Genomic DNA, 21130 nt, shown 5'->3' with positions numbered 1-21130 from the left:
GAAATGGGATATTTATATTCATGTACCAGATTTCCTGCATGTCTGTGTAAGACCAGCTCAGCTGAAATTGAAGTTGGGCTTGCTTGTTCTGTTAGTAATTTAGTTCAAAGGGTAAGTTTGTTTTTCTTAACCTAGTGCTTTCTTATGATAATGTTTTTTTCCCTCCTCAGTTCTTAATGGTGAGCTAACAGGAGGTGCATTCAGGAATGGCCGGAGAACTTGTCTTCCAGCCCCCAGCCCTGACACCAGTAATATCAATCTGTGGAATATTTTGAGAAATAACATTGGTAAAGATCTTTCCAAAGTATCCATGCCAGTTGAGCTAAATGAACCTCTGAATACGTTGCAACATCTTTGTGAAGAGCTGGAGTACAGCGAGCTCTTGGACAAGGCTGCTGAAACAGATGATCCTTATGAACGCATGGTAATAAATTTAGTGTACCACTCCTTATGTCTATGTTAAAAAGGGAGCTGTTGGGTGAAGGTCTTGCTTTCGCTGTTCTCTGATAACAGACTGCCCTGCTGGGTCAGAGGAATGCTGTGAACAGTTATGCATGATAAGCTTGGTCTGACCAAGGTTGAGGGACTTGCCTTCAAGCCCTGTGATTGTGACTTATGGATGTGACGACTGATCTCACTCTATAGGACTGTCAGTTTGCAAGCCTGCAGCAGCCTTTCCTGGCTTTCAGTGATCGAGTCCAGCAGTCTCCAAGAACTAGTCAAGTCTGTGACTGGCTTCTGGTAAATGTAGCTCTCAATAAGGTATCATCCTAGGCAATTTCTAATAGTGAAAAGTTCAAAAACACCAAAACAACATTTGTCTGGGCAGCTTGACTTCCATTTCTCTGGAAGTATGTCTTGATCCGTGATCTCTGCTGGATTGTGTGGTCCTGCTCTGGCAGGGGGTTGGACTAGATGATCTCCTTGAGTCCCTTCTAACCCCTAATATCCTGTGATCCTGTGATTCACCTGATGGCCAATAGCCTATGTCCAGCTGTCAGGGTATTTTGGTCTGTTATGTCTCCTCTTCCTCAGGAAAAAAAAACAGGGAAAGGTTATTAAAGGAAAGCTGGCAGTGTTCTTGCTGTACTGTTCCCTCATATGAATTGGCAGCACTGTGGATAGATGGGGAGAAGAGGGGTTGCCTAAGGCTGTCATGTATCCACACACTCAAGGCCTTCAACAGCCACATTCACATGGTCTACAGGAGAGTGAGTGGACTTAAAACACCGGTAATTTTTCCTTGCCACTGAAGAAGGTGGGCTTGTCATATGATAGGTTTGAATTATTTATCATCACATCCTGGTTTCCTACCAGACTCCTTATGTCCCTCACAGAAGAGATCCTTGTGAGGACTGGGCAGGGTTGTAATGAATAAAGCAGGCAGCTTGCATCTTTGCAAGATGAATATTGAAAATGTCAGGAGAGTTCAGGAAGGGTAGCCACAGTACAACTGAAAGCTTCCTTGGAAACAGATCCAGTTCTCTTCTTTGCTACAGATATCTAGTACAATACTGGGGAAACAGGCCAAACTTTTAACAAGCACCTTAATAATGCAAATTGCAGACCCAAGATAAGGCATGTGAGATTCCTTGCCAAAAGTGCTGAATATATCAGTGGTAGCAGTGCTTTGCATGTGTTACCTACTTCTTCACCACTCTTGAAAACATCAGGACTTTGCCATCTTAAGCATTCAAAATTATTTTGTTCTCATTTCTCTGTGTATTTTAAGTATATCTGTGTACTGTTGAGGTGGGCATTAATTCTGTGATGCTGCATTTATGAATAAGATGAAATGATTTGAGGATGGAGCACTCATTACACATTGGGAAGAAAGCAAAGCATGTAAAGCCACACACAAGTGCTACATCATTCTCGCTAGCATGAGGAGACTGAGACCTAGTTAAGGTTTACCCTGCTGCTGGCAGATTATCCATAGCTGAGTGATTTTTATGCCCAAATTGCTTTTCTGAAATTTTGTTTGGATTTCTGAGGACCTGTGGTGATGTTTTTAAATTTTTTTTTAACCTCTGGTAAAGGGAGCTGAAACCTAAATTATCCTGGCATGTCACTTGGATTATTACTCCCTAGTTTAGAGATTACTAAATTTTGGTTGCACATATAGACAAGGGGGCTGATGAGGTCACAAATACATGGAAAATCATGAGATAGTTCTACATTTGGAATATCCTCAATTAGAGCCCTTTATTTTGGACACTAAATAGAATAGTTCCTGAAGGAAAATGGTATGTGAATTTTCAATTAGAATTTACCTTATATTTATTGGCAAATAGTCTGGACTAGAGCTGGGTCTGTGTTTTAGATTATTAGTGATAAGCCTGGTCAAAGGTAGAAAAACAAAGAGACTGAGGCCATGAAGAAAATCAAACTGTGTCAACAGCAGAAATGCAGTGTATGCTGGATTTGGCAGGCACGTAGAGCTTTGCTCTCTGACATGATTCATTAATGCGGATCTCAGTCTGTGGTGAGTTATGTGACACCATACAGTGGTGCCATATACACAAGAATCTCTGCCCATTCTCACTCATGTTCTTCTTGTACTTCACAGGTTCTCATAGCTGCTTTTGCAGCATCAGGCTATGCCTCTACGTACTTTAGAGCAGGAAGCAAGCCATTTAACCCAGTGCTTGGTGAAACTTATGAATGTATTAGAGAAGACAAAGGATTTCGGTTTTTCTCAGAGCAGGTAAAGCTTGTTTCTGTGTAGACACTGCTGTTAAGATTTAGATTTTGGTTTCTTTGTTTTATAGATTAATCTTTTTTTTTCTTTCTTAGAATGGTTTGCTTTCTTAGTAATAAAGAAAGGTTGTTAGCATGAGTGAACTTTGTTACGTGCTAGAAGGTAAAAGTTTTTAAAGTATGTGGAGTTTTAAGTACAAAAGTTGCATCCTTTTTCGTAGCAGCATAACCTAATAAATAATGGGAGCTGTTTTTAGTATTTTGTTGTTGCAGTAGCAATTGTGTTGTCTTAGAAATGAAACTAAATCGCTTTTAACTCAGCTAAACTCTTTTCCAGGTTAGCCACCATCCTCCCATTTCAGCTTGTCACTGTGAATCGAAGAACTTTGTGTTTTGGCAAGGTATACTTTTTAATTCAAAAGCATAAACTCCTTTTTATTAACAAGTAAAACCTTTGGCTGTACCAAATGAGCTTTGCATTTGGAACTTACTTAAAATTTCTATGCTTACTGGATTTATCAACATACTACAAACTGTTGCTCTGAATTATTTTACTTGAAACTCTCATTCGAAGAGTCAGCAGATATGTTAAAACTTGCTTTGTTTCTTGCAGTCTTTATATACTTTTCTACTTAAAAACTTTTTTTACCAAGAATTGTTTTTATATCTTATAAACACAAGTAGTTCTTTTTACACAGTTGAAGAAGCAGCTCTTCTTTCCTTGTATCTACTGGTGTATGCATTTAATTTGTATGGAGTTTTTCCATGAGAGATTTGACAATAATGTAGCACAGGAACGATTTCTAGAAGAAAATAAAACTTACATTTAGTTTTTCTAACTTAATGTATTTTTCTAGTTGTTGATTTGGGGTTTTTTTGTGGTTTTGGCTTTTGGTTTTGGTTTTATTTTGGTGGTGGCTTTTTTTTTTCCCTTTTGTATTTTCATAACAGCCTCTCACACTGCCCTGTTTTCAAGTGGCTGGCCTAGTATAGATCATGTTCTGACATAGAGATCACTGCAGAGGGGAGACTTCAGTCTTTTCAGTTTTGTAAATCTTTCACTATTGTATTCAGATATCAGGTGGAAAAATAAATTCTGGGGGAAATCAATGGAAATTCTTCCAGTTGGAACCTTGAATGTGACACTTCCAAAGTAAGCTACTGTCCTATTTTCTTTTCAGTCTTTGCAGCAATTCAAACTGTGCTGGGAAATGTGTATGCAAATATCAGATGGATTGTACTGTTGAGAATTGACAGCTAGCTCAAATCTCTCCCTAGTGCATAGTTTGAGGATACTGAAGCATTTTTGAGCCTGAAGATTGATTTAGAGTTTTGGAGGAAAAATATGCAAGCTCTACAGAAATTGATAGGCAGAGTGGGATAGAAATGTTTTAGGAGAGAGAACTCAGGTCTTACATGTACAGTATTGACCAACCATTGAGAACATTTCTGCAATACAGAACAGCAGTCCTCTCCTTACTAAGGCTCTCAGTACTGCTGAATGTTGCCTCAGAACAACCACTACAAGTAATGATGTAAGGTCAGTTTTCAAAATCTGGGTAAGCCAAAGTGTGTCCTTCAGTTATTTCACCAGAGGTGAGATGAGTTGCAAGTGGTAAATCCTGAGAATATGCAAGGAGAGGATACTTTAGACAGGACTACTGGTTTTACAGTACTGGTTCTGCTGCTGTATGTTGCAGTCTTTCTTTCTGCCTCTGACAGTATGATATAACTATTCACCTCTACATCCATCTAATTCAAATTCACTACGAAGCATCTTAGGCTTCTATCTCCATGTTAACCCCCTCAGTTCTGAAGGAGAATGTGCTTTGCACAATATAATTTCCTCATTTTATTCTCTTAATTTGACAATACAGATGCTCAGAGCCTGAGTAATTGTTATTGAGGGAAGAGGGTGATGTTTCAGTGAGCTCCTTCTTCCTTTCTGTTATCTCCTTCCCACATTTATTTTGTTCTATTTGTAATTTAATTACATTGTCTGCTTATAGCTTCCATTCAACCTTATGTTGATCTTTGGGTCACTGTCCTGCCCCTGAAGGAATTGTGGCCAAAGCACTTAATGCTCTGAGGACAGTGAACATACCATGAAGGGCTTCAGTGGCTCATAATGTCTTGATTTGTGGTTCATAGCACCATTCTTCAGTTCTCTGCACTACAGCTTAGGTGAGCTCCTTTGTGGAGGATGGATAACGTACCTAGAACCAATGCTTTATTAAAGGAAGCTATTGTTTCCTAAGTTTTTGAGGAATGTAGTCTTGCATTTGTAATAATAGATTTACCTTTTACTTTCTGTCCATAATAATTGATGTATGTTGCCAATTGTTAATCTGTTCTTAGGTATGGAGACTACTACGTCTGGAATAAAGTCACTACTTGCATACATAACATTCTAAGTGGAAGGAGGTGGATAGAACACTATGGAGAGATAACTATCAGAAACACGAAAAGCAGTGTCTGTATTTGTAAACTCACATTTGTCAAGGTAACATATGGATTCTAATACTTACACTCATAAAGCTTCATAGTTTAAGCATACATCAACCTGATTTTTTCAGTATCCCTGAAATCCACATTTTGTATTATCAAAATCTGTGAACATGTGAATTGTAAAATGAGAGTGCTGTGTCCAGTACAAGACTATTCTATTGCATTAGTGTATAGCAGTGTGATACACTGCTGTCAGTTTTCAAAATGAAATGTAAAAATTACATTTCTGTTACAACAATGACAACACAAAGTCACTGTAGACTTCTGTGCCATTTTAACTCTGTCTTTACTAGAAGTTGGCAGTCAATTTTTTTCTCTCTTTAAATTAAGTAATGCTGCTTCAGTTCATAGTATCTTTAATTTTCAGGCAATCATTTAAATACCTATATGACAAAACCACATAGAAGTTTATTCAGGGTTGCTTGTATACTAAATGAGTTAATATTCAGATAATCTGAATTCTAATATTCATGGTTCCAGGTGAGCTGTTCAGATATAAAATTTATACAGTCGGTGCCACATATGAAAGTTCATTTTGTGCCTGTTTTGTACAATGTGTGCTGTGAAAACCAGCGTGAACTAGCAAATCTTTATTAAAATTGCAGGTGAACTACTGGAATTCCAATGTAAATGAGGTCCAGGGTATTGTGATGGATCAAGAAGGAAAGGTGGTTCATCGCCTTTTTGGGAAGTGGCATGAAGGCATTTATTGTGGGGTTGCACCTTCAGCCAAATGCATCTGGAGGCCAGGTAAGGAGCTTCCAATAATCTGTGTCAGACAGTGGAGTGTAAGCCTAAACTATACAAAGCTATTTGAGCCATCGTTTTAAACACACAAAGTACTACTGGAGAAATTAAATTTTGGGCTACACAAACTAAAACTTACATGTGTTTATCACAGTATCATCAAGGGTGGAAGAGACCTCACAGATCGTCAAGTCCAACCCTTTACCACAGAGCTCAAGGCTAGACCATGGCACCAAGTGCCACGTCCAATCTTGCCTTGAACAGCTCCAGGGACGGTGACTCCACCACCTCCCTGGGCAGCCCATTCCAGTGTCCAATGACTCTGTCAGTGAAGAACTTTCTCCTCACCTCGAGCCTAAATTTCCCCTGGTGCAGCCTGAGGCTGTGTCCTCTCGTTCTGGTGCTGGCCACCTGAGAGAAGAGAGCAACCTCCTCCTGGCCACAACCACCCCTCAGGTAGTTGTAGACAGCAATAAGGTCACCCCTGAGCCTCCTCTTCTCCAGGCTAACCAATCCCAGCTCCCTCAGCCTCTCCTCATAGGGCTGTGCTCAAGGCCTCTCCCCAGCCTCGTCGCCCTTCTCTGGACACGCTCAAGCATCTCAATGTCTCTCCTAAACTGGGGGGCCCAGAACTGAACACAGTACTCAAGGTGTGGTCTAACCAGTGCAGAGTACAGGGGCAGAATGACCTCCCTGCTCCTGCTGACCACACCATTCCTGATGCAGGCCAGGATGCCACTGGCTCTCTTGGCCACCTGGGCACACTGCTGGCTCATGTTCAGGCGGGTATCAATCAGCACCCCCAGATCCCTCTCTGTCTGGCTGCTCTCCAGCCACTCCGACCCCAGCCTGTATCTCTGCATGGGGTTGTTGATAATGGTAAATGGAAATGATCTTACAGGACATTACTGTGGCCAGTAGGACAAGGGAGGTTATTCTTCCCCTGTGCTCAGCACGGGTCAGGCCATACCTTAAGTACTGTGTCCAGTTCTGGGCTCCTCAATTCAAGAGAGATGTTGAGATACTGGAATGTGTCCAGAGAAGGGTGACTAAGCTGGTGAGGGGACTGGAACACAAAGCCTATGAGGACAGGCTGAGGGAGCTGGGATTGTTTAGCTTGGAGAAGAGGAGGCTCAGGGGTGACCTCATTGCTGTCTACAACTACCTGAAGGGAGGTTGTAGCCAGGTGGGGGGTTGGTTTCTTCTCCCAGGCAAGCAGCAACAGAACAAGGGGACACAGTCTCAAGTTGTGCCAGGGGAGGAATAGACTTGGTATTAGGAGGAAGTTCTTGACAGAGAGAGTGATTTGCCATTGGAATGGGCTGCCCAGGGAGGTGGTGGAGTCGCCTTCCCTGGAGGTGTTAAAAACAGACTGTGTGAGGCACTTAGTGCCACAGTCTAGTTGACTGGCTAGGGCTGGGTGCTAGGTTGGACTGGATGATCTTGGAGGTCTCTTCCAACCTGGTTGATTCTATGATTCTACGACATAGTCTTCCACCTCTCAGTCTGACTCCTGGTCAAATATTCTCTGGTGTCACCTGAAAAATAAACTGAAGGAAAAAAATGGTTGTCTGAGCCTGCCTTCTCACAGAGAACAGGATATTCAACAAATAGGAGGTGGTAGTTGTTTCTTGAATTTATCATATTAACATTGTCTGTATTAGGCTAAAGGATTGTCTTTAGAGATGGCAAGCTCCTGTGATTTCTGGAGCTGATTTCAACTTCCTTAATTGTTTGCCTGCATCACTGAGGTTGAATTATTTAGCTGTTGCACCTACAGTATTTTTCATAAATACAGCAAGTGTCATTGTTGTTGGTATTTTGAACTCTGCTCTGTATTGACTGTATCTTGAACCCTATTTGGCACCCTACTCTGTAATACCTACTCAGACTGCTGTCAGTGCTGAAGGTGCTGGGCAGTGATTAATCAGTCTGTCAGTGAGTCTGATCTTCTGATATTAACTGTGAAAATCAGCTAAGCAACAGACATTTGAAAACCCACTTTCCGGAGAACAGGAACTTGTGTTTAACTTGAAAATCTTGAAACTAGTAATTTTTTATAAAAAAAAAAAAGTTTTCAATCTATTAACATATAATTACCACCTCTGCACGATAACCAGTTGAAATGAATATTTAACAAATGTTGTTCCTCCTAGAGAATAGCTTTTGATGCTTTTAAATGGTATTTAAGAAGAAAATATTGCACATTTAGAGTAATAGTTTAAGAGGTTTTTTTTCTTTCTTATACATATTCATGCAGGCTCCATGCCAACCAATTATGAACGTTATTACGGCTTCACGAGGTTTGCTATCGAGCTCAATGAGTTAGATCCTTTACTGAAAGATCTTCTTCCTTCAACAGATGCACGATTCAGACCAGATCAAAGGCAAGAGTGCTTATTTATACATTTAATATTTGGTGGGTTTAAGGATGGGTTTGGCTGTGTAATAAATTTTATCCATGTCTTCACTGCAGTCTGAACTAAGCTTTGGAGGACTGTGCTAGCAGAGAATGGATTCAGTATTGCAATCAAATTCCTGCTTTGTGCAATCGAGGGGAAGTAGAAAGCACTTTTTTGACATAATGTAGTGAACATAGTATAGTGAAATCTTCGGGCAGAGGCAAGATTTCTCATAATGAACTGGAAAAACAGGCTCTTTCAGAGCCTGCTGCCCTGCTATAAATGGAAGCAACATTAATTTCCTTGTAATTCTGACTTCACACAGTGCTTAATATTTGTGGTATGCTAAAATTACCAAAAGTGTGTGCCTTGGGCTCTAGGTCACATACGTGTACCTGGGGAATCACATTTTGGTTATTCTGATGAGGTTATGACTAGAGCTGAAAGTAGGTGCAACACAGACAACTGGCTTGGCTTCTGCTTGTCTTTTTGATGATTTGTGCTAGAAAATCCCTTGTTCTAGACACTGTATGGTTGCTGTTATCCATACAGGCTTCTGGAGGAAGGAAATATAGAAGCAGCAGCATCTGAGAAACAAAGAATAGAGGAGCTCCAGAGAAGTCGGAGGCGGTACATGGAGGAAAATGGCATTGAATATGTGCCCAAATTTTTTAAGTAAGTCTCTTAATTTCAATAGTAAGTCTCTGTTTTCTATAGTGTGACTGGCAAAGTATACTACAAGAATTACTACTGATGTAGTGGTGTTAACCATGAAGGCCTAGAGAAGGGTGATGTTGAGAATAATAATTGATTGCCTGATCTCTGCCTGAAGCAACTTTTTAATGGTTTAAAGCCAATGGGTTTTGAACTTCGAAGTGAAATGCAAGTATATTAGGATCTAAGATTTAATTATGTTACTGTTTTAAGCCACTGCATAAAGTAATAAATAGTGACCTGAAAAATAGCATCATACATATGTATATGCTTTTATATACACATATTTATATACACTTAATTTCAGTGTATTTATTTTTGAGTGGAGGGGTTTTGTTTTTAATTAAGAACTCTTTTGAAACAAGGGAGAATCATACCAAATAGCCTGATGTTTAGTATGTGGAATCAAAAGTTAAAAGGCTAAATGTGTTTGATGTGGTTTTGCAGTGGAAGCTGAGCAAAATATAAATGGTAAGAGTCTTGTGTTCTGCTAGGTTAGATATCATGGTTGATCTGCTGCACGTAATCAAAATGTGTAATGGCCAAAGAGGCTTTATGGGGCTTTAAAACCTCTCACAGATTAGACAACAGATTTGCAGTCTTGACTATTTTCTAAACCTTACACAGGTAGAGGTTGATTTTTATTTTTAAATCCCTGACTGTTGTGTCCTTGAGAAATGTGATACCAGATTTAGTATTGGGTTAGATCAGAGAGGTATGGAATTTGATTTCATGTTGCATAAGAGCAGAGACGTATGGTCAGACTTTTTTTTCCTTTCCTTATTTTTTTATCCCCTACAGAAAAGTTATTGATGCTAATCAAAGAGAAGCCTGGGTTACCAATGACACCTACTGGGAGCTACGGAAGGATCCTGGCTTTAGTAAAGTAGATATTCCCGTACTCTGGTAAACTGAGAATGTAGATCTAGTAAACATATCACTCTGAAGAAGAAGAATTACTATGCACAATATGTTTCTTATAGCTAAGCGTGGTTTGTGGGTCTACAGAAAAACCTATCATTTGCATTTATATTCATCTTTATAACAGACTTTTGAAAGTGCATTAGACCAGGCCCCTGACCACTTCTGGATCTTTATAATTTTGCAGCAGCCATTAAAAAAAAAAATTTAAAAAGAAATAAAATTGAAGAAGAAGAAAGAAACAGAAGCCTTTTAAAGTTTCATACTCTGAAAATTCAGACCTAAGAAGCAAATGAGTTATCCAAAGTTGCTTGGAAGAGGTGGTAAATGCAAAACTGCAAACGGTGCTTTAAACAGACGTTAAGAGTAACGTGATTTAAATTAAAGGGAAAAAAAAAAAGAAGAAAAAGAGAAAAAAAATCCATTTTGTTTCAACTATTTTTGTTAAAAACTCTTTGGTCACAACACTGTCATTTCTGGCTTCAGGTTAGCCCTTTGGTGTGATGTGCTTGGGCTGACCTTTGTCAAAAAGATGTACTTTCCCGAAAGCTGTTCCCACTCATATGCCATTGTTCATGCCTTAAACAAAATATGAAGATGTACAGTAAGTAATTTTAAAATATGTATGCTTAGACTTCTGTGAAGGGCAGATTTTTAAAGCACTAGAAAACTTGCATTATTTAAAATCAAAAGACAACCAAACATCTAACTGTATTTCAGAGGATTGAGATCTACTGTACATGCTTTAGCTTTGGGAAGCTGACTGTATAATTGGACTGAAAAGAAATTGCTACCTGGTTGAATTTGAGTCAATTTTGGTAAATGCATATGGAAGTTGATATTCTAAATGACCGATGCTGAGATGCAACAACCTCTCTTACCACTGGCTGGGTGTGAATCTTGTTTCCTCTAAACTGGTTATTCAGTTAGAATTCCCCGAAGCTTTGCAACAGTGTTAAAGCACAGGAGGATTAATGGGAAGGACTCTGGGTAGTACTGTAAATGCAACTATTTTCTGCCACACACATTGTTCACTTTACTGGCTCTGTTTTTTCCCCGTCCGCTTTTCCTTATCTAAATTTATATTTGTGAGTACAGCAGAGGCTCCCACGCATTATACCTAACAACTACTACTTGTGTTGCCAAAACAGCTCTTTTGTGCAGAATTACATTTTACAGCTTTTCATAAAGTGATTCTATATTTTTTGATTAAGAACCAAGTCTCTTACATGTTGCTAAGCTTCCGTTACTATGTGTTGCACTTTCTCTTTGAAGATCTCTGAAACATTAAAAGAGTAGGAGGGCAGATTTTGATAAAAGGAAATGAAGTAATTTTGTTAGGTAAAAACTGCATTCCATGTGATATGATTTGGTCTTCCATTTATGCATGCATTATACATCCAGGCACTTATGATAGGTTAGATTCCATGCATATACACTGTATTTCTTTTTACACATACACAGCATACATAGTGCACTTGAATTTTTACATCTAAGATTAATTCTGTTACCAAGACCTAACAGAGATTATCAAATAGGTGAGGGATGCTGCCAGCAGAGCTGCTGAACAGTTCTCAGTAGACTACCACACGTATCCAGTTCTCCCCCTGCTTCTTCCCTTTTGCAGAGTCAAGTCCCTACAAAACAGAGATGACATTATTTAATATGCATTTAGGTCTCCCCCTGGCTTGTGTGGCAAAGCAACTGCCAGAGGAAGTAGCTACTAAGGAATTACAAATTCTTCACACAGGTCTGTTACCAGGAAGAACTACAAATACCTAAAAGAAATATTAACTACATTTTTATTAAAAATTGTGAATGCTCAAGAATTGCTTAGGACTATTTGGTATTAAAAAATCTGTGTTGCTTATAAACATTTGGTTCAAATTAATAGGATTTCTTCCAAGGAAAACTTTCAGTTACTCAAACAATGATATCTTTTTATTGTCTATCTGAACCTAGCCTGATACTTTATTTTTTAGTTCTAAAAGTATTATTATGAAAAAAATATATGAAGGTTTGGGTTCTTTAATGATATTTGTTTAACTACATCATACTTGTGTTAATGGCATTGCACTATGAATCAAAGAGCCACCTGGTGTGCAAAATAGCAATTAACTATTATGTCACTTTCCTTAAAAATAATACTACTAAAAATTTGCCCACTTCATGCTCCAGTTTTTGTGTACAGTTCGCCATGTTACTGGAAACCATTATGTGTATGTGACTGCAAGTGCTTTTGAGGGATAAAAACTGTCCTCAAATTTATATGAAAGCCATTTTAAAATTTAAATACAGAAATAAAGTTTTCAGCTTTACAGTATTCTGCTAGTGCTTTGTGAATGCCATTATTTGCAGCGTAGATGGAAACTTGGTTAACACTAAAGATGCTATCACTGATTTAATTATTTTTTTGCCCTTGTGTATTTGAACTGTTTGAAAGAATTGATTTGTTAAATCTTTCTGATCTAGCCTGTCATTTGATTCTTAGCAACCATTTGAATGTTAAATTATTAAATAGTAAGTAGAGAAAATGCTAAAGACTGTATCACAAAATATTTGCAATCTTGATCAGAAATTAAAAAGTGCTAGCAGATCTATCATAAAGCAGTTCCTTGTAGCTCAGAATTGCCTCACTTGTGTGCGAAATACTTTGTTAGGCTTTTGCTATAACCTTGGAGAACGTGCTGTTTCTAAAGAGAGTGAGTTACCAGAGGACAGGCCTGGGTGTTTCCATCCAAATTACAAATTTTAGACAGTCTCTGGAATTCTAGCAGCACTGAAGTTCAGGGGGTAGTCGGCTTTTGCATCCCCTGCTAGCATAGCACAGAGTGATGTCTCCCATGCTACAATGAGAATGCATTGTTGCCTCCTTTAAAGCCTAGCACATCTTATAGATGCTTGCTGCTTTTTAGCAGGAGTACTGCCTGGCTGTTCCTTCCTAGCACATGGCATTATTCCACACCAGGTGCAGACCCTTGCACTTCTATTGAACTTCATGAAATGTCTTCTGGCTCAGCCTTCACCTGAGCAGCTGGCTGATGCTCTGCCATTTGGCATGTCATCTCATTCTTCTAAATTAATGTCAACTGCAGCTTCGTTAGCATCTAGTCTAGGTTCTTGCCCAGGTTACTGGTGAGATGTTGATTGACATGGGATGCAAAATTGATCCCTGAAGGGCTGTCCTTATTGCTGGATGTCAGCAGGGTGTGAGCCACTGATCAGTGCCCTTCAAACCTGAGGATTTGGGCAATTTTCAGCCTACCTCAGTTCATTCATACAGGCAGTATTCCCTTTTGAAAGGTGTGAAAAATACCAGGGCAGTAGATTTAATTGCTGTAGGCTTGGTATGTGACGAAGGTTAGTGCAAGTTATTTGACACTTAAAACCTTTTAAACGATTTAAGAAGTTCTGAGTTTCACTGCAAAGACATATCCTCTGCTTTTTCCTATGTTCTCTCAAAATGCTTGTTCCTGTATAAAACACACAACACTTAGGCTGCAGTTTCACAATAGTTAACTGCGCTATCAATTAATGTCTAAAAAGTGTACCTTAATTTGTTCCCTGTTTGGTACTGTAGATATGATAATAAGAGCTATTTTCATCACATGTGAAATCTTATAAAGACTTAAATAGCTTAATTTCTCTTTTAGATCTGTATTAAGAAGATGATACATTTTCTGCTCTGTTAGAACTTGTTATCTCACTGAGAGATACAATTTGAATATTGGCTGATTTTCATACTGTATCACTGTGATTAAAAGTCACCTAGACCTCCCCATTCTAATTTTAAACAGATCTAAGTTGCATGAAATAAAGGGGGGTTTTTTTGTACTTAGCTTTAAAATTGAACTCCCACTATGATATTCTTTTCATCTTACAGATAGTGTTACCTTTTTTTTTGTACTATTTTGAACTTTTGAGTCTGAAGGAGCTTGTCTCACATTGGTGAGTTTTATTTGAATAGCACATGCCAGGGACATTTAATGGGATGAGATTTAACAAGGCCAAGTGCAAGGTTCTGCGCTTTGGCCACAACCATCCCAAGCAGTGCTACAGGCTGGGGACAGAGTGTCTGGAGAGCAGCTAGGAAGAAAGGGACCTGGTAGATAGTAGCTGAAGATGAGCCAGTAGTGTGCCCAGGTGGCCAAGAGAGCCAATGGCATCCTGGCCTGGATCAGGAACAGTGTGGCCAGTAGGACAAGGGAGGTTATTTTTCCCCTGTACTCAGCACTGGTCAGGCCACATCTTGAGTGCTGTGTCCAGTTCTGGGCTACTCAATTCAAGGGAGATGCTGAGGTGCTGGAATGTGTCCAGAGAAGGGCAACAAAGCTGGTGAGGGGCGTGGAATACAAACCCTATGAGGAGAGGCTGAGAGAGCTGGGGTTGTTTAGCCTGGAGAAGAGGAGGCTCAGGGGTGACCTCATTGCTGTCTACAACTACCTGAAGGGAGGCTGTAGCCAGGTGGGGTTGCTCTCTTCTGCCAGGCAACAAGCAACAGAACAAGGGGACACAGTCTCAACTTGCACTGAGGGAGGTATAGGCTGGATGTTAGGAAGAATTTCTTCCCAGAGAGAGTGATTGCCATTGGAATGGGCTGCCCAGGGAGGTGATGGAGTCACCGTCCCTGGAGGTGTTCAAGAAAAGCCTGGATGAGGCACTCAGTGCCATGGTCTAGTTGATTGGGTAGAGCTGGGTGCTAGGTTGGCCTGGATGATCTTGGAGGTCTCTTCCAAGCTGGTTGATTCTGTGGTTCTGTGATATGTTGAACATTGCAGTACACATAATGACACAGTTTTAAAAGATGTTGCCTGTAATTCCCTACGGAATGCTGTCAGACCTTTATGGAATTAAGATGCACTGGAAACCAGCTCTAGTCCTGCCCTCATGTGTGCCTGGTGAGAAGCTTGCGTCTAGGCCAGGGGTCCTCAAACTATGGCCCGTGGGCCGGGTATGGCCCCACAGGGTCCTCAATCCGGCCCGCCGGTATTTACAGAATGCTCCTGCCCCCCTCTGCCAGGGGCTGGGAGGGAAGCCAGGCAGGCGCTTCCTGCCACTTAATCTGCTCCCCGGCCTGCCAGGCACCCGGGACTGGGCTGGAACCAAACTATATATAAGGGCGACAAAGCTGGTGAGGGGCCTGGAACGCAAACCCTATGAGGAGAGGCTGAGGGAGCTGGGGTTGTTTAGTCTGGAGAAGAGGAGGCTCAGGGGTGACCTCATTGCTGTCTACAACTACCTGAAGGGAGGCTGTAACCAGGTGGGGTTGGTCTCTTCTCCCAGGCAAACAGCAATAGAACAAGGGGACACAGTCTCAAGTTGTGCTGGGGTAGGTATAGGCTGGATGTTAGGAGGGAGTTCTTGCCAGAGAGCGTGATTGGCATTGGAATGGGCTGCCCAGGGAGGTGGTGGAGTCACCGTCCCTGGAGGTGTTAAAAACAGACTGTGTGAGGCACTTATTGCCATGGTCTAGTTGATTGGATAGGGCTGGGTGCTAGGTTGGACTGGATGATCTTGGAGGTCTCTTCCAACCTGGTTGATTCTATGCTACTATAGTCCGGCCCCCGACACTACTGGGCTGGAACCAAACTATAGTCTGGCCCCTGAGACTGTAGTCCAGCCCCGGCAGTGTCTGAGGGACAGTGACCAGCCCCCTGTTTAAAAAGTTTGAGGCCCCTGATCTAGGCCATGCCCTCTGTTTGCCGCGGAGGTAACAGGGGATTTTCTCACCCTTGCACCCCACAGAGTGGAGCCCATCACAATGCAGACTTGCTCATAGACCTTCCCTCAGAACATCTGAATTTCTGGAAATAGCCTGGCAAGGAAGGGAGATTCATTTGCTCTTGTACGATAGTCAAGAGGTCCAAACATGTTAATTTGCAGAGAGCTTCACAGAACCTGCTTTCGCTAGCGAAGCTCTGTTAGCGTAGGGAACCTTTGGCCTCGTTCTGTAGGATTTTAAATGCTGTCAGGTGCAGAGATAGACTACCTGCTTACCATGCCAGTGGCTGCAGTTGGCATCGGAGGAATTAACTCTCTTTTAGGTGTCATTACTAGTTCTGAAGTTGCATAATGAAAGTACAGAAGTGTGTTCAGGTTAAATCCACCTGAAAGGAAATCGTATTCATGTGCTAAAATGTGAGGAAGGGTTAAATTACAGAGTTTGGCCCAGATGGAGGAAAAAGATTTAATATTGACAGAAGTGTGCAAGAGGCACTGGAATATCCTCAACTGGTCACCCTGTATTGCATGCAAGCCTGGGAGAAATCTAACAAAGTTTACTGCATCATAACTGCTTACCTTGCCTTCTGCTGGGGCTGAAAATGCTGTCTTGGTGTTTTTTTTTTTTCTTGTCTGTCATTAACAGCTGTTAAAATTATAAAACTGTAGAGAATATGTTGATAGAAGTTGAGTTAGGCAGGGATACTAAGGCTTTTTTTTGTTAATGTGCTCAAAATTACAAAATTGTACTGCAAAAAGTAGTATAATTTTCTGCTTTACCATCCCTGGTTACCTATGTTATGATTCTGGTGTCAGAAGTATCACAGTATCACAGTATCACCAAGGTTGGAAGAGACCTCACAGATCATCAAGTCCAACCCTGTACCACAGAGCTCAAGGCTAGACCATGGCACCAAGTGCCATGTCCAGTCCTGCCTTGAACAGCTCCAGGGACGGCGACTCCACCACCTCCCCAGGCAGCCCATTCCAGTGTCCAATGACTCTCTCAGTGAAGAACTTTCTCCTCACCTCCAGCCTAAATTTCCCCTGGCACAGCTTGAGGCTGTGTCCTCTCGTTCTGGTGCTGGCCACCTGAGAGAAGAAGTTTCATGGAGAAAGGTTTGTTGAGGTGTTGTTGTTGTTGTTATGGCTTTGGCTTTTGCTTGTTTGTTTTCTTTTTAACAGAAGAGTCTACACTAAGTGTGTTAATAAAGGTGTTATTATTTCTTGGGCAGATATCTCCCTGAGCTCCATTAGAACAGTGAATGGCACCCACAAGAATGTTGCAAATATCAGTAAGCTCAGAGAAATTACTTACATCATTTTATTATATTTTTGTATTGCATTTTGGAAGGAGTCTACTTACAAAAGCAAATACATTATTTGCTTTTTAAACCAGGGAGTGTAAAGCAACTTCATTCAGTAGCTGTGGTATAAGCTATGTCTTTCTTCCACGAAATGGAGAAGCCCCCTTTTTTAAAAGGGATTTTTATATGGTATCTTGCAGGTTTAAAAACTGATAGCAATGCACTTGTAGATGTTTTATGTACCCACCTCCTCTTTGTCAAGTTTTTGTGGTGTTATAAACTCATCATATCTTTACTTATTTTTTTTCCCTTCCCAAAGATCCTGATCTTTGACAAAGTTCAGAAAAGAGGAGGAGAGGCTGGTCACAGCAGCTGTCATTGGCACAGCTGTAACAAAGTTGAAAGTTTTCCAGCTTTTATGAATTAAAATGTCATCAGAGCTGATGAATCTGTTCAAGGCAAATTATCTTAGTACCACTTTTATTTCCACTGATCCATGACAGTATGAATAAAAGGAAATACTCGTGACATTTGCTCAGAATTCTAAAAGTGAAGGGAAGTATTTGTTCCTGTCATAAGTAAAGGCAGTAGCCAGCATTTGGCTGAACTTGTGTTGGTAATGTGGACAGAGAGAGTTAGGTATTTTATATGCAAGGAAACCAGTATGTAGTCTATCTTGACCTTTGAATGATTAATTGAAGTATGGTAAAGCCACTTACTCATACACTTTAAGCAATGATGCAGATGTTGTCTCCTGTGAAACACTAAAATGCAGATTGCTGTGTTGACTGCTACTTTTAATGGTCTGCGTTAATGAAACAGAGGTATCTTGCGCTAATGTGTAATATTGCTGGCCCAGAACATTAGGGATGAAAAAAGGGAAGAAGGGAGGAAAATTCTTGAAAAAGTCAGAAGTCACTTACCTGTTACACTCTGAGCATCAAAATAACCTAAGTGCTATACAGGAACAGCACACACAGTGCTAAACATTTGACCAGAACTGTTCTTCTGCATTGAGCTACTTCTTGTGCTAGTCTGTTTAGCTACACATGCGTATTGTACTGAAGTTGCATTGCTTTTTATGACTGAGCTTGTGGCCCAGGAGTTGATTTGTCAAGTCCACTGAGGACAATCAAAATTAGTCAGAACTGTAAACTCAGATTTCTTTTCTAGTAGTCCTGTGTTGAATGCTCTCTTCCTTTGTTAAATTTATCTGAACAGGGACTACTACAGTAGCACTATCAAAGTTAATGTAAATTTACTACTCACTCTTTTTCAGGTAAGGGAAGTGTCAGGATAGCTTCTTTAACTGTGTTGAAGAAATACAGATGAGATTTTGGTATTTTGAGATTGGATCAATGATAATAAAATTATGCATAGATATATTAAACTTGATTTGTCATCTGTCTTGATGTCAGCATTGAAAATTATTGTTCCAATGTCAGCATAGAAATTTGGTCTAATCTGTGGAGTTATTAATAGTGTTCGGTGGTTGAAATACAGTATAACAAATTCAGATCACAAATTTGGGTGTGTTTTCTTTTCAACCTCAAAGACCTGACTGAACTGAGAAATAGATGTGGATGAGTTTATGTTGGTACTCAGGCATAAATGCAAAACCAACTTTCACTCTTAAATTAGCAAAAGCACTGATCTTGTTCCTTTGTAGTTGCTTTTAAACTAGTTATTTTCAAGTATTAATTCCTTCCTAAAAATTAATTGTATGCAAAGTTTTCGTTTCAGAAACTAAACAGTGTTTGGAAGTCCATAGACATAAGGAGTGGCGCTTGTCTTGTGCCTAATGCTCAGACCAGTTCTCTGACCAGGGTGGACCTGTAGTACTTTCTAATATTTTATAGTTGGACTAAAAAAGAATTATAAGTGGGCCTTTGGGATAGAATTTTTCTTTGCATATTGATTTGTCTCTGTGTTATTAGAGTAAAATAAGACATCAGTCTACTAGCATCTGATCTCTGAGATATTTTCCTTCATCCAAATGCATAATGAAATTCTCATTCTGTGTTCCTGATAGATTGAAGTGCATACTTTACATAGCACACACAAAACAATCACACAATTAAACTACTGTCATATTCAGAGAGATTGTTATGATAGTTCTGTATCAGGATATTAGCTGTATTTTCTTTGTTGCAACCAGTAGCAAGACTCTTCTTTGAGTCTTGATCTATTTTTCTTTGTGTAACTAACTGGTGAATTATGACATCTCAATATTTCAACAACAGAATTCTGATTTTTTTTCTTGGTTTTGCACAAAGTTATTATCAGTTGGGAATAACACATTTTTGGGTGAGATTCTATCCCATACAGACATAGGACATATGTAGTGAATACCTTGCTCAGACTCTGGGACTGCCATTAGAAGTAAGGATTAGATTAATTGTCAATTGTACCTTGCCTTACTGAGTTTCTTTGCTTTTATCAGCAGATATTTTTATCTTTAATTTCACATGGGAAATGACCCTGCACCAGGTCTTTATCAGGCCACAATGCCAAACCTAAATAGCCAAAAGAGCATTATTTGCTGATTGCCCATATCCTTGTGCTCATTCTGAAAACAAATCCCAAATCTGTTGATTTCTTGTACACTTCTTTGTGTAGTGTAGTTGTAGAAGGTGGTCCTCGGAGTCTATCCACTGCGATTATGTTGTTATGTCATCTAGAAAGGCATACAGGCACTTGCTTAATAATTTTAAAGATAAAGGTAAAGAGTTGCTTTCTAGAAGTTTAACATACAGAGCCAGTGGTACTTCTGAGTACTGGAGAGACAGTCTATTTTAGAGGGAAATAACAGACTATACCTAGCAACAGTCTCTGTTCTTAGATGCACCAGACATTTTTTTTTCTGTTGTTTGGAAGCAGCGGAAAGCTGTTACTTAAGGGAAAGCCTGAAAGAGAATAAGAAGCATTTACATACCCAGCTACTCAAATGTTGCAGAAGACGTTCTTTTGGAGCGCTGTATTAGTATTACTGTACCTCACCTGCAGTATCTCTAATTTTACACTCAGAAGTTCACTGTGCAGTTGCATTATGAGATGAAGAAGAAAAGGATACTGGAAAAAAGAAGTTAGTACCATGATGTCTAAATAACTCTTTAAAGTTGATTTACAAATGTTTGCTTTGAACATATAGTATAAAATGTAGTATATGTAGTATAAAATACTACATATAAGTATCACAACTTTTAAAAGCTCAAGTTTAGTCCTTCATAATGCATTCAGTAATTTAACATTCAAAAAATTAATCTTGCCTGACCTTGATTACTTTCCTGCAAATGTGTGGGGTTTTGTTGTTGTTGTTGTTGTTGTGCTTGACCATTCACAAGTTTGGGGTATCTTTTAAGTTTCTTCTGCATACCTTTTTAATTCTGACTCTAAATACTGGCTGTATTTGTGCCTGTTAAAAGAGTTCCATTGCTTACAGTAATTAAGTATCAGCAGCTGAGGAATACATAGGTAGGATGTAGTTTGTATATTCCAAGTCTTTCATTTCACATGCAGAAGAAAATCATCAATGCACATGTTGGATGTTTTTTCTGCTTCATCAATATGTGTCTAGAAAAAATACTGCAGACAGTCTCATTGAATTCAGATTAAGAGATGTAGATGTAAAGTTCAAATAAAAAGGCTCAAGTGTGACACTCTTAAGAAATGAAAACAATGTACCTGGTTACACCAGCCTTACTCTGGCCCTCCAGTATCTGAAGGGGGCCTACAAAAAAGCTGGGGAGGGACTTTTTAGGATATCAGGGAGTGACAGGACTAGGGGGAAAGGAGCAAAGCTGGAGGTGGGTAGGTTCAGACTGGATGTGAGGAGGAAGTTGTTCAGCATGAGAGTGGTGAGAGCCTGGAATGGGTTGCCCAGGGAGGTGGTTGAGGCCCCATCCCTGGAGGTGTTTAAGGCCAGGCTGAATGAGACTCTGGCCAGCCTGATCTAAGGTAGAGTGTCCTTGGCCATGGCAGGGGGATTGGAACTAAATGATCCTTGTGGTCCTTTCCAACCCTGACTAATTCTATGATTTTTAATTCCTACATGCTTAAACAAATGAGCACTTATGCAGATGAGGCTTAGCTCCTGCTGGTACTCCATTG

At 40.0% G+C, this 21130-nt stretch overlaps 1 protein-coding gene across 4 annotated transcripts in view; it reads left to right on the top strand.

The window, feature by feature from the left end:
• The window catches only part of OSBPL6 (oxysterol binding protein like 6), a 54294-nt gene extending 41979 nt beyond the window's left edge, over positions 1 to 12315 (top strand). For all 4 annotated transcript variants that reach the window (XM_064162041.1, XM_064162068.1, XM_064162050.1 and 1 more), the window contains 9 exons: positions 171 to 424; positions 2570 to 2707; positions 3038 to 3101; positions 3775 to 3853; positions 5059 to 5203; positions 5814 to 5958; positions 8216 to 8342; positions 8910 to 9032; positions 9873 to 12315. In XM_064162041.1, coding sequence (XP_064018111.1) covers positions 171 to 424; positions 2570 to 2707; positions 3038 to 3101; positions 3775 to 3853; positions 5059 to 5203; positions 5814 to 5958; positions 8216 to 8342; positions 8910 to 9032; positions 9873 to 9981 — 1184 coding nt within the window. In that variant the 3' untranslated portion in view covers positions 9982 to 12315. The remainder of the gene's footprint in view (positions 1 to 170; positions 425 to 2569; positions 2708 to 3037; positions 3102 to 3774; positions 3854 to 5058; positions 5204 to 5813; positions 5959 to 8215; positions 8343 to 8909; positions 9033 to 9872) is intronic.
• Positions 12316 to 21130: the final 8815 nt, after the last annotated feature.

Source organism: Pogoniulus pusillus, chromosome 2 (assembly GCF_015220805.1).
Source record: "Pogoniulus pusillus isolate bPogPus1 chromosome 2, bPogPus1.pri, whole genome shotgun sequence".
Classification (NCBI taxonomy): Eukaryota; Metazoa; Chordata; class Aves; order Piciformes; family Lybiidae; genus Pogoniulus; species Pogoniulus pusillus.
The sequence above is the reverse complement of the archived record's forward strand: the minus strand, read 5'-3'. Positions and strand labels throughout refer to the sequence as shown.